At 43.9% G+C, this 13,659-nt stretch overlaps 1 protein-coding gene across 3 annotated transcripts in view; it reads right to left on the reverse strand.

The window, feature by feature from the left end:
- CABCOCO1 (ciliary associated calcium binding coiled-coil 1) overlaps window positions 1-13,659 on the reverse strand; it is a 36,294-nt gene that overhangs the window by 17,670 nt on the left and 4,965 nt on the right. For all 3 annotated transcript variants that reach the window (XM_026674176.2, XM_087963765.1, XM_087963766.1), the window contains exons 4-5: window positions 13,283-13,427; window positions 10,518-10,590 (exon numbers count right to left, since the gene is read on the reverse strand). In XM_026674176.2, the coding sequence (XP_026529961.1) occupies window positions 10,518-10,590; window positions 13,283-13,427 (218 nt within the window). The remainder of the gene's footprint in view (window positions 1-10,517; window positions 10,591-13,282; window positions 13,428-13,659) is intronic.

The following is a 13,659-nucleotide window of genomic DNA, read 5'->3' on the forward strand; positions in this document are numbered from 1 at the left end:
TTGCGTTGCCATAAGAGACCAAAGTCCAGCCTCTCTTGAATTCTGTTGATTCTTATCTAGTGCCAATTTAAAATTTACCCTCAGGTGATTAGATTCTTATGTCCAAGTAGCAATACTTCTGTGCTTTGAACTTAATTCTTGTTCCTGGTTATTTGCACCTGACATTCTCCCACCTTTTAGCTTGATGAGGCTTCATAAAAATAGGACAAGTGACAATTTACTCCACCTTTCCACCCTGCCCCCATGTAGATCTTTAAACGAGAGCCAGGCAAGCAATGTTTATTATATGTTCTTTGGATCTCCTTTACCTTAAAAATCCCCAGTCCCATAACGTTACCGTTATGCAAAATAGAACCACTCTAGTCACACACAATCTCCATCAAAATGTCCCAAGTGAAGAAACTACCAATGATTTTGACAAATGGCCTAAAGGACAGGAGTTAGCAGAGCAGCTGTGCGTCTGATTGCCATCTCTAAATATTCTAGTGCATAAAGAGAGGCTGCTTTGTCTCCATCTAGTGATCAAATTGGGTGAAATTGACATAAAATTGACAGGCATCTTTTGTGGAATGAGGGGAGCATCTAGCCAAAAGGTTTGCAAGGAAGAGCTTGAGAGTAAAGCAGGCCATGAATGGAAACATTAATAGTCTTATAAAGCAAGAGACACGTCAAGTTGGATGTGTATGGATCAAGTCTATATTTATAACATGCATCCTCCATCTCTTTCCTCTCATTATCTTTACACAGAAAAGGACAGATTATATACCCTCTTACATGGAGTAATTCTTAATTTTGTGACTTACAATGAGATGAGCAAGAACTTTGGGATCTGGGGACAGGTGTGTTGGACTGGCCAATTCCCGGCTCAGAGTTGGTGGCTCGTGAGCCATTCATTCAAGAGCCAGATGTCCACAGGGGTCATGGCTGCCGCATCACGGACAGAAAAAGGCAGGCAGTTTCCTGAAGAAAGCTTGACTTTCTGATATGGAGACTCTTCTCCTTTCTGCCAACTGGCTGTGTAGCAGAAACAGGGAGAGACGCCCAGAAACATATTTTAACTTACAGCTGCTTTAAATGTTTTGAAAATGTGTTGCTTGCTTTTGCAACACTTTTATGGTCTTTATTGGTTTTTTTATGACTTGGCTCTAAGAACTCCTGAAAGATTTTGTAATTTTGACAGCATATAATAATAAGAAACAAATAAATAAGAGTGATGATTCATGTGAAAGTTTTATTAGAGAGCTTAAATAAATGACATATACTGTCACAATTTAGTTCATGCTTTGGATTTAAAGCACGACATTGATAAAACAGAACCCCATTTCCTTCCCTGACCTGAATCTCTGTATTACTTAGCTTTACCTACAGAAGAGGACTCACCGCTAAGCTGGTTGAGAAGAAGCAATCTCTTGCCACTTGTGAAAAGCCAATGAAACACGCATAGCAGATAGAACTCACAAATGCTTCAGCTGTCTCTATGTCTGTCCGTGATCATTTTGGTATTTTGTAATATACCAAAGCTTCATTTTATTAATTTTAAAAGATTTACCTACTTTATTATGTACCTGTTTAAATATTTTTCCCAAATAATAGAGATGACTACAACTTTCTTGTTTGTATCTTACGTTGATGCTTTTATTTAGTAGCCTGACTATCACTTAGCGTTGGAACTTATGATTTATGATTATTGTATTTTTTGATTATGATAATTTATCACTTGCTGCTTGTATGTACACTGAGAGCTTATGCACCAGAGACAAATTCCTTGTATCCAATCACACTTGGCCGATAAAGAGTTCTATTCTATTCTATTCTATTCTATTCTATTCTATTCTATTCTATTCTATTCTATCCTATCCTATCCTATCCTATCCTATCCTATCCTATCCTACCCTGAATAATAATAGTCATACTATTCAAATGTCTCCTCTGCGGAATTTTAATGCCTGGAGTTAGGTTAGTAGGAAATGCAGAGATAAGGCCAAATTGTCCCCTTACTATTCCCACTGCTCAATTAAATTTATTCTCGGCTTCTTTGAAAGCAAGCAGATTGTCTAATTTTAGGAAAGTCAGATTTGGGAGTAAGGACGCAAAAGACAATACTGTTTGAAGAAATGGCTTTTAAAGAAAAAGTTGTATCTTGATCTCCTTTTGATTTCCAAAGGACGTATTTCTAAATATTATACACATGCAACCCCCTCACCACGCAGAGGTGCACCCCCTCAGGCACAGCAGGTGTGTTGGGGCTGGCGACCTACCTGGAAACCTTCAGACACCATACAGAACTTTCTGAGACCCCCACAAGAGGGCACTCAAGGGCCCTCCGGTTAGGCAATTTTTGCAGAACAAAGTAGCCTTTACACCTTATTTTCTAGTTTTCTGAATATTTAACTTTAAAAAAAATCCCAAGGAGAGTGTGGCAGCAGCCAAAAAAGCTAATACAATCCTAGGTTATATAAACAGAGGCACAGAATCAAAATAACTCGAAGTATTAGTACCGTTTTATAAATCCTTAATAAGGCCACACCTAGAATACTGTATACAGTTTTGGTCACTCCATTACAAAAAAGTTGTTGAGACTTTGGAAAAAGTGCAAAATAGAGCAACTAAGATGATTAAAGGCATGGAGACTAAAACACATGAAAGTCCATTGACTTGTGTTTTGATGATCCCACCAGTCAAAAACCACCTAGGATTAGCAAACCACAAATATTTAACTCTGAAAAAGCATTTAAGGGTTCTGCTTAACAGTTATCGTTCGTATCATATATCGATCTTTTACGGAAATATAAAAAACGCATTTTGATAAAGCTTCAGAGATCTATAGATCTAAACCTTATTTGACGGCAGTGGTGGGATGCTACCGGTGTAACAACTGGTTTGGTGAGCACGTATTGTGAGTGGGATGCCTGCGCACAGCACTGAAAATGGGGCATTTAGAAGCTCAGCTGTTTACCTTCCAAGTAGAACAGCGAGGGGGGGGGGGGTAATCAGTTATGCCACGCAATTGAGATGAGCTCCAAAGCAGGAAATAAGGACAGGATAGGGTGGGTGCAGCTGAGTGGGGTCAGCTGATTGTCGGAGCTACCGGTTTGTCCGAACCAGTCCGAACCGACAGAATCCCTGTATAGGTCAGTGATGGCGAACCTTTTTATTGTGGTGTGCTGAAAGCATGTGTGCCAGCACCCACAATGCAATGCGTCCCGCCCCCTCTGCACATGCATGCGCAACAACCCCCTTACCTGTACTGCGCATGAGCGCACCTCGCAGCTGATTTTCAGCCCATTTGTGGCCGTTTTTGCCCTCCTGGGGGCTCAAGAGAAGCCTCTGCAGCCTTTGGAGGCCGAAAAATGGGCCCGTTTAGTGATGAAAAGGGCCCGTTTTTCAGCCTCCAAAGGAGGGCAAAAATGGCCTCCCCTGGGCTCCAGCGGCCCTCCAGAGGCTGAAAACAGGCACTTCCGGTATTTCTGGAAGGCCCATTTTTTGGCCTCCTGAGGCTGCAGAGGTTTCCCTCGAGCCCCGGGAGGGCGAAAATGGCCTCAAACAGGCCAAAATTCAGCTGGGAGGTGCACTCATGTGCAGTGCAGGTAAGTTTGGCTGGGGCTTCGTGTGCCCACACAAATGGCTCTGCATGCCATCTGCGGCACGCGTGCCATAGGTTCGCCATCACGGGTATAGGTATTTTCACATTCGGTACACTATTTGCTGCTAGACTAATTTCAATTGACTAAAGTCCCCACATAATGACTGCATTTTGGCCTGGCAACTTCACTGTCAGTGATACAATTGTTAAGTGAAACATCAGATGACTGGGTCACACTTCTGATGTCAGCTCCATTTATGGTCATCAAGCAATTCCCCCACGGTGGGGAAGTACAATTTCACACAACCATGGAAATCTCCTATGGACCTTTTTTTTTTTTTTTTTTGCTGAGAATGGAAAAAAAATGATTTATGGATTCGTTGATTTTAAAGGATTGAATATGTGGGCGTGTTGCAACTTTAAAGTGGGAGGAAAGATCATGAATTTGTTGGTTACTGCTGCAAAGATTTTTTCTTTTCTTCAGCCTTTTCTACTTCTTTCATCTCACTCTATAAAATTTCACACTTATCTTATAGTATCTGAAAACCTTTAATAACAATTATAAATGAATACCCACAAGCAGCAAGCAATACCCTCTATTTCAGCGGTCGCTAACTGGTGGGCCACGGCCCACTGGTAGGCCGTGAGAAAATTTTGGTGGGCCGCAGAGAAATCTCAGCCCCAGAGCACCCCCACAAAGCAATTAATCCAGGCTGCGCAGAAACACAAGGCTGCCCCACCCACATGGCCAGCAGGAACACTTCCCGCCCACTCACTCCTTACCCGGTACACTTGCCTGCTAAAATTGCTATTTTTCCTTTTTCTGACCATCATCTGTTCTGCTGTGCCAGGAGATTTAGATTAGCTAGAAAGCAGGAAATGGTTGGATTTCTTGCTTTCTAGCTAGTCTTTAGATCTTTGGCTCAGCACAGCCGAACCTCCCTTAGGACTGAAGGTTTGCTTGCAAGCAAATTCAGTGCAGACTCAGGGCAAGCAAATTTGAGAGACTGAGCTAGCCGATGGCAGATAGATAGATCACTGAATGATTTTCTGTGAGCAACTCAATTTCTCTGCTTTGCCTGATTTTGGGTAAAAGTTGCTCTTTTTTAATGAAAAATTCAATATTTATATAAATATTTATAATATTTACATACAAGCCATGCCCAGCCAGTCACATGACCACCAAGCCACACCCACAAATTAGGCCACACCCGCAGAACCAGTTAGTGGTCCCTGGGATGTAAAATTATGACTTTGGTGGTAGCTTATATTTGCACTATTTTACACACAATGTAATTTTGTTAGGGGGCAATTTTGTAAGCTCTGGGGGCATCAGAAGGGGATGAAGTTGGCAAGGTGGGACTCCCAGCCCAAGAGGACTGGCTGTTTTCATCACAGGGAGCAGCTCAGGATCCCAGAAGCTAAGGGAAGGCCCAGAACTGAAGCCCAGCATAGTCTTCCAACTCAGCATTTCTCAATATATTCTGGAAAAAAAGAGAAAATAAATAAAGGGCCAGTGTATGATCTTGGATCACTCCTTTCCCAGTTCTGAACTATTTTGGTTTCTTCATTTTCTGTGTAAACTCTTTCTTCCTGTCACCCCGCAGATTCTTCAAGAGGGGGATGAGTGGTCAATTAAAAGTCCCTGCTTTTAAGAGCGATGCAGTTTGTTGCTGCCAAAGATCTTGTGTAATCAATAAAGGAGAACCAGCTGTCTTTGGGGAGCACTCTTGTCTCTCCCATTTTCTGCCAGAGGGATCACGGGGTGAAGCTCCTCTGAACTCAGCTTGCACACCTGGCAAGTTCTCCATCCATGGGCTGGCCCTACCTGCGCTGCGGAGTCCCACCTTTTTAGCAGGTCTGATAGGAGCAACGGTTTCAGCTGGAGCCCCCTTTAAGCAGGGCCCTTTGATGCTTATAAGCCAATCAATACAAATTGATCTCTTGCAGTCTGTTAGCCACTGTTTATAAGTACTGTCTTATCAGCTTCATTTACCACTTGAAATGCACCAGCAACAGCCATAGTCTAACTAGTACAGCTGTTACTTTGTCAACTCTTGTAGTGATGTTTTCAGCAATATTTCCTAGGAACCTTCACTTTCCAGAACGTCTGGTTCTAGACCAGTGATCTAATATTTGTAGGTATCATCGCTTTCGACCTTCCACGTGTTCATACCTTCTTTCCCTTAAATCTTCAGATATTTGCTTTCTTTGTATTTTTGTATTCTTCGTCTTTTGTGGTGCTCAGAAGCCCATGAATCTTCATCATCATTATCCTCTTTTAACGACCCTATAATCCCTTGTGGGGTGGAGCAACTGAATGGAGCTGAGTGCTTACTGACCGGATGCCCTTCTTGTTGTCAATGTGGAGTTTTTTCAGCAGATATATTCGTAGTGTGCTCAGAGAGAGAAATATCTGCCTCTACCTAGGATCGAACTCACAGCCTCCTGATTGTGAGGTGAGAGCTCCACCTGTAGGCCACCACACCTCTCCTCAGGAACCCATGAATATGGTAGATTATTTCATTTCTCCCCCCCCCCTCTTGTCCTTCCCATTTGATTGTTCACTCTGTTTCTTTGTGTGACTTATTTAGGGAGGACTCCTGCTCCCTTCTAGTTCTGGGGAATCAGTGTTTACTCAGGAAGTTTGCCTTCCCCTTGGTGCCTTTTGCCCATCCGCATCTGGCAATGCTTCCCGTTGCTCCCTCTTATTCAACGTGATGTTGTGACGTTGCAGCCCACAATTCTCCAGGGATCCCGTTTAACAGCTCTAACCCATTAAATCTACTTTTCACCTCTGCGTTATCACTGTGAATTCTGTAAAGGTCAGAACTTGCTGATCGAGTGATTTTCCTTTTTGCTGTTTCAGTCTATTTTTACCAGGAGGTGTTTGTGATCTGAGCCAAAGGCAGCCTTCGGACGTCTATTGCTTGACTGAGTAGAGGGTCTCTATCATTGCTTGAGAGCAAATGATCAGTCTGATTTCAGTGTGATATCTGTCCAGGGCTACTTATTCACAGGGCCATCTTATTCTTAGGCAATTGGACAGTGATCATATTTATCACCAACACTGGATTTTCTTGGCCGAATGCTCTTAATGGGTCAGCCGTTTCATTTTCCCACAATACCAGAAACAGTTTCCTTTCCAGGCTCCTCTCGTTCACTTGGTACTCTGTCAACTGGCTCTTGAAACCACTTCAGAAGAGTCCAACTTCTCCTTCCTCTGTGATTGCAGCCGAGATTCAGGTTGCCCTGATATTGACTAGTTTCTCTTGGAAATGCCAAGATTGGTGCCCACATTTTGCTTTCTTCCCTCTGCTGTGATGCAATCACTTCTTGGATTTTAATTTTAATTCTTCATCTCATTTCGTTTCATCTCAGAGACTGGGCCAGGTGGCCAATCAGAGTGTTTCTTCAGAGGATGCCAGATTGATTCCATTACTACTCAAGGACCCCATAAAATAACTGGGAAATGTTTTGATGGCCATACTGCAAAAAAGATGTTGAGACTTTGGAAAAAGTTCAGAGAAGAGCAACTAAGATGATCAAAGGCCTGGAGACTAAACCACACGAAGAACGGCTGCCGATTTTAGATCTGGCTACTCTAAAGAAAAGAAAAATTAAGGGCAACATGATAGCAGTATTCCAGTGTTGGAGGGGCTGCTACAAAGAAAAGGGGGTCAAATTAATCTCCAAAGCATCAGAGGGCAGGACAAGAAATCATGGTTGGAAACTGATCAAAGAGAGAAGCAACCCAGAATTAAGGAGCAACTTCCTAACAGTGAGGACAATTAACCAGTGGAACTGCTTGCCTTCAGAAATTGTGGGTGCTCCATTCAGAGTGGTACTCAGCAGGTTCTGACCAGTTCTGGAGAACCGGTAGTGGAAATTTTGAGTAGTTCAGAATACCCCCTCTGACTGGCCCCTCCCACATCTATTCTCTGCCTCCCATTGAGTCCCAGCTGATCCCAGGCTAGGTCTCCTTTTGTTGCCCTGCTCAGGAGAACCGAGCTGGAAAGCAGGTTAGTGGGCTGGGGAGGGAATGGGGATTTTACAGTATCCTTCCCCTGCCACGCTCACCAAGCCACACAAACCTAGCCACACCACGCCCACCGAGCCACGCCCACAGAATCGGTAGTACATTTTTTTGAATCCCACCACTGGCTCCATCACTGGAGGTTGAGCAGGGGACTGGACTAGCAGACCTCCACGATCCCTTCCAGCTCTATTCTAGTCTAGATATTTGTGATTTCATCTTCAGGAAGAAGAGCAGCATTTGAATGGGGATTTTTGGACTCGAGGGCCAGAATGACTTGACCAGATTCTTGATATCTCCTTCAGCTGCCCTCCATCATGACTGCTCCAGCCTCACTTCCTGCCAAGCGTTCACAAAGCTCTTAGGCCTACAGCCTCAGGATCCCATCATCTTCATCTCCTCACTGACCGGACCGGCCTTCTTGGCTTAAAGCTGTCAGATCTGATGAAGCAAATTCATCTGCCTTTGGGAGAGGTTGCCTGTTGCATCTCTGTGTGAACTACTTATGACCTGGTTTGGCTAGTTCCCTTTCTGCTTATGGATCACAGTGAGGATAGCAATTGATGCAGAAAAACAACTGTTTTCTTTTCTGGGTTACATCCTCAGTGTTTGGCATTTATCATGGTGTCATGATCAAAGTCAGCTCAAATAATTATGACACAACAAGAAAACAGAAACTTGACTGTTTAGCAACATCTGAATAATTCTTTTTTCAACAGACGGTTCAAGAAAAGGACTTTTGAGCAATCCTGCAAAATCCGAAGCATGTTTCTCTTTTATTTCATTTTTCTTGAATGTTAAACTGTAGGTGAACTTTTAACACTGTTAATTGAAACCATGTTGCCTGATTTAGCATTCGTAAGACATTGGGAAAAAAGAATTCAACATTTATATTTCTGTTTGTAGGTTCTGCTACTAATATTATTATGTTTCTCTAAAAAGGAAAAAGAAAGAAAACCAAAAGACCTGTTTTGTAAGCAGATAATTCTTCCAAACTCTAAAAATTGGCTCTGAAAATGAGATTACTTAACTCAGCAAAGTGCAACTCTAGTAACCGACATTTGAAAAACTGAATTAAAATTATGCACAAGCCAGAAAGGAAGGAAACTTGCTGAAAGCAACATTTGGTGGTGGTGGCGATACCAGCAGCAAAATTCTCACATGAAAACCAAATTCCATAATTTTAAAATGAGCTTTTCCTTTAACAATTCTGCCCCCTCGGTGCTGCGTAGGAAGAGGGGGGGGGAGCCCCCTCCCCCCATCACAAATGAGTTTCTCTGTCCAAAGGAAACGAAGCCGAATTTGGAAGCAGCCCAAGTATGTGAACACTGAGGAGAGCATTAAGTTAATATAAATAGTTTCTCTTTTGCAAACTGAACTCCAGCAGATGATATTGGATGACTATAAATTTTATGGCAGAGCACATTTAATAATACGTGTGTGTGTGTGTGTGTGTGTGTGTGAGAGAGAGAGAGAGAGAGAGAGAGAGATGGGGAAAGAGAGAGACGGAGCGCAAGATTCAGAATCGACACCATGTCCAAACACAGAGTACAACGCTCTGGCAAGCTTTAGCGAGGCCCATAAATTCCTCCGGCAGAGGCTGAACCAGGGGTCCCGCAGCTGGGTCACCGAACACACATCCAGGCAGTTGGGTCATAAAACACCGATTATTCCATCCTGCTGATGGAAGCCCAGAGGGATAAAACTATATTTGCCAGCCAGGCCATGTTATTAAGACTTGTTTCAAAAGCAAGAATAGGTCCAAACACTTTTGCCTTGCTTCCTCAAAGAACTGAAGGACCGCATCACCCTCAAAATCGCATTTCTAAATGTCCCCCCACCCAGCTCTATAAAAGGCAGACAATACATCACCGTCACTGAAATAAATTAGGGCCCCCTCCTCCCCCTGCCAACATGGCTGATAATAATGAAAGCTTCTATGCGGCTACTGACTGAGCGAGACGGATCAGAGTCATTCCTGGGTCTGGTATGTTGCTGTATTCAGTTCTGCTGAGTTCTTGAATTCCATTTCAGCTCCCCGAATATATAAACTGCAACCCCACAAAAAGGATAAACAGATCAAACCAGTTGATTGCAAAGTTTCGCACAGCTGAGTTAAGGACATTTGTTATATCGTTGTAAAACAGCACAATTTTTGTGTAGAGTTACACAGAAATGAGACCCATATTATGGCTAGAATCCCAGCCCATGTGGACAATCCACTGGGCTAATGCAGGCAACAGATTTCCTAAAAAGACCAAAATAAAACTTCAAATGAAAAATTCAGTAAAGAGCAGGTGGTTGGAGAGAAGCAGAAGTAAAGCAATGGTTTGCAAAACGCCTGCTGCGTTCTCCTCGTGGAAAGCTCTGATGATGTTATCTAGTTGGGTGATGAAACGTCTGCCAAAAAAAAAAGCCAGCCAAGCTCAGAGAGCACCAAGGGGCCTTCAAGCTAGGAAGGTCTCATCAGCTCCCTTCGAGAGGAACGCCCTTTGGCAATGCACAACCCACCGCTCTGAGCACCCCCTTCCTTGTTCCTTGGGTTGGGTGCCCCCAGTCAAGGCAGAGGGCGCTGCTTAGCCCCATTCCTCCTTAGCTACGGTAACAAGACCTAGCGACCGGTGTGGGTGTGGGTGTGTGTTGCTTTCACAAATACTGTCAGCAAATATATTCTTAACACTACAGCCCGCAACAATAGCACCATTTATTCTTCTTAATTTCAAATTCCAAAGGACACAGGCATTACGATATTCCATTTTATTCTTTTATCTGCTATTTTGTGCTTTTAACCCTTGAGCATTTTTGACATAAAGTTGCTTTGAGCTATAGAAAACAGATGCCAGAAAATATGCATTAAAACATCCCACTTAATCATTTCCAGTCCCACGAATTACTTACCTCATCTCCAATCACAAGTTCTTCCCTGGGACTGTGGAAAAGATATTTGTACAGTGTATAATGTTGGAATAAACTGAAAGGCAAGAAAATGGACGATAATTTTTTAAGAGCATCCAGGACTCATGTTGCTTCTAAGGAGGTTGTTCAACCACACAACCTAAGACCCTAAAGCTCTAGCTAAATTTCATAATCCAAAACCCGTTTTTTTTTCTCTCGTTCACTGTTATAAAATCCTGCAGTGAGGGTAACAATTCCCACTAAATGCAGAACTAAACTTGCCACAAAGTTGTACAGCTGTGATTTCTGATCTGCTTCACAAAGCTGTTGTGGTGGAGGAAAGCAAGACGCCCCATCACCTTGGAGGGAAGGAAGAAGAGTAAATGCATTGTAGTGAGAAATGGTGAGCACTCTGAAGGGAGCAGGGCCATTTGCAAGGCACCAAGACATCAGAAGTTGACTTCCCTTTGTCAGTCAGGTTCTGCTGGCCCTGATGGATCTGGGTTGATCCCATCAGGGTGGCCTTGGGATCTGGGATTTCTGCAGGGGGAGAGGGGAAAGAATGCTAACTGATGACTGCCCTTCTTCCCTCTAAACCCAGATTCATTGTCCAGCTAAGACACAAGATGGCTTGTGTTGTGGCCCGCCAGTGGCCAGCAGAGCTGGCAGCAGATTCGGACAGCGAGGATGTTGGGGAGGAGCATGGGCCAGTCCTGGGGTCTGGGGAAGGCTCTCATGAGTGCTCTGCATCCAAGGCAGAGATGGGGCCAGGGCCGTCTGACAGTTAACAGCTGCCTTCAGAGTTGGACATCAGTGAGGAAGAAGAACAGCTGGAACCTGTTCCCAGTGTGTGCATGCACAGAGCAGCTAGGAGAAGGGAACAGCTAAGGAACAAGGGTCGACTTGGGAGTAAAGCCACAGGTGAATGGCCCCTCCCACAGGGAATAAAAGAGGAGCGGAAGGGGAGTGGAGTTTTGCAGGAGACAATTAGTTCATTTGGGTGAAGATCTGTTCCTGCATTCTTATCAAGTATTGTCTGCTACAGTGTGGCATCTGAAAGATATCGTCCTAGAAACTCTCCAAGCCTGATAAAGGTCGGTAATTGTGAAATATCTTGAAAGACTGTTGGCCGGGACTTTGCTGGAGAGGAATTCACTGCAAACTAAATAAAAGGGGTTTATCAGGACAAGAAGTTAGCTCCGTGCTGCTGGGGAAGCCTAGGTCAGAACAGCTTGGGCAACACTTGGGTTTCTCCTGGTCTGAACAGATTTTCCCTTTTTTGTCAGACATGGAATCCACTTGACATGCATTCTGGCTGCTATTGAGGGAGAGACTTTTGGCATAACATGACAAAGCATTACAGATGTGAACGAAACAAGACAGGCCTTTTCATGACAGCCATGGAAGCATCTGAAAGCGATTAATACAGATGGACATTCCTCCTCTGATTGTTTCCTGTAGGGAATATGTCCTCAAAGAAGCTGATGTCAGGGTTGGTGCAGCTGATACAATGGGAACCAGGTAGGGGGAGGGAAGGGGGAGGGGAGAAGGGAAAGTTACCAATCACCTGCCCTCCCCTGCCTTGGAAACAGGGCATTTTTCTCTCTCTTTTCCTTGCAAAAGAAAAAAAAATATCCACCAAAATTAAAGGAAGAAATTCTGAATATTCTTGGGGGGAAACCGCCCCCCCAACTCCATCACTGGAAACAGATCAAGAAATCTCCCTTTTGAGGAATCCGGCTATTTCTGCGAAAGCAAAGGTGTCCTCTAAGAGCGGAAGAAGAAGCCAAGCAAGCTGAAATGCCCTCTCCATTTTCAAAGCTCCCAAAGGTTGGGAAGCAGATTCTTCTTCAGTTCATTTTCTGAAATTGGCTTCTGCTCTGAAAATGGGCTGAAAATTCCAGAGATCTGGGCTTCTCTATTCTTCTATTTAAAAGCCAAAACAAACATCTCCACTTGTCCAAGGCAAAGGGCAAGGAAGGGCCTTTCAATTCTGTTGGGGTCTTCCAGGAAGCATCCAACTTGGGCCATCTAGCTCAGGGCTCTCCAACCTTGGCAACTTTAAACCTAGAGGACTTCTGGGAGTTGTAGTCCTCCAGACTTAAAGTTGCAAAATTGGAGACCCCGGCTTTAAGGTCCTACCTGATACACTCAAGTGTACACTCATTCCTGATAGCTGCGTGAGACTGTGGTTAGCTTCCAGGTGAGATTCAAGGTGCTGTGGCACCCTTTAAAGGCAGGGCTCTCCTACCTTGGCAACTTTAAGCCTGGTGGACTTCAACTCCCAGAATTCCCCAGCCAGCTGACCCCCCCCCCCTCCACCCTCAAGGAGGAGAAACCAAAGGGGACTTTCCTTCTCTAGGCAAACATTAAAGGCATTGGTTTCACAGTATAAACCCAAATGGGCTCCCTCAAAATATCTTGCTAGAAGGTGTCATGTTTGCATGTTAGGGTAAGGCATATGAACATTTAATCACTTGTTCAATTTATTAAAACCCTAATGATTAATTGATTAATTCATCCATTACCCAGTGAAGGCTGTCTAAGTTTCATATTACGAGAATTAGTGCCATCAATTTAGCAACCAATCATCCATTTTTCTTTTGTTAGTGTTAATTCCTTGGGGGTTCAAAGCAGCACCAACAGTCGGAACCCAAACCTGACTATTCATGAAAACAACCCAAGGGACCCTTCACCAACTTCACAGCCCAACAAGTACTGAATGGCCACCTCCCCCCTAGCAGTGCTGAAGGATGAGGAAGCCCTACCTGCTCTTCACATAATTGATGATGGCTTTGGCTTGATCGATGGTGAAGAACTCAAACCCGCCACTTATCTCTGAATTGCTCAGCCCGATGCCAGCCATGGCGCTGGCTAGTTCCTGGATGTTCTCTTCCAGGCTCATGTGATAGGCTGCAATGCAAAGGGAAAGACGAGTGAGCATCTGTGGTTCAATGTGGCTGCCTACGCAAAGAGTTCTCCTGACTCCAGCAAACCCACTCCGAAGATAAGCCTCCACTCAGGCATTGGCTTCCACACGTCTGGATCATGTGAAAACGTAACGCTTACGCTGAGATTCATCTAATGTCCAATCTTTGCCTCAATAGTTGCCTCAATCGTGTGAAAAGATGATTATCTTCATCCC

This window comes from Notechis scutatus, chromosome 4 (genome assembly GCF_049901735.1).
Source record: "Notechis scutatus isolate UNSWTSFEM ecotype Mainland chromosome 4, rNotScu1.2, whole genome shotgun sequence".
Taxonomy (NCBI): domain Eukaryota; kingdom Metazoa; phylum Chordata; class Lepidosauria; order Squamata; family Elapidae; genus Notechis; species Notechis scutatus.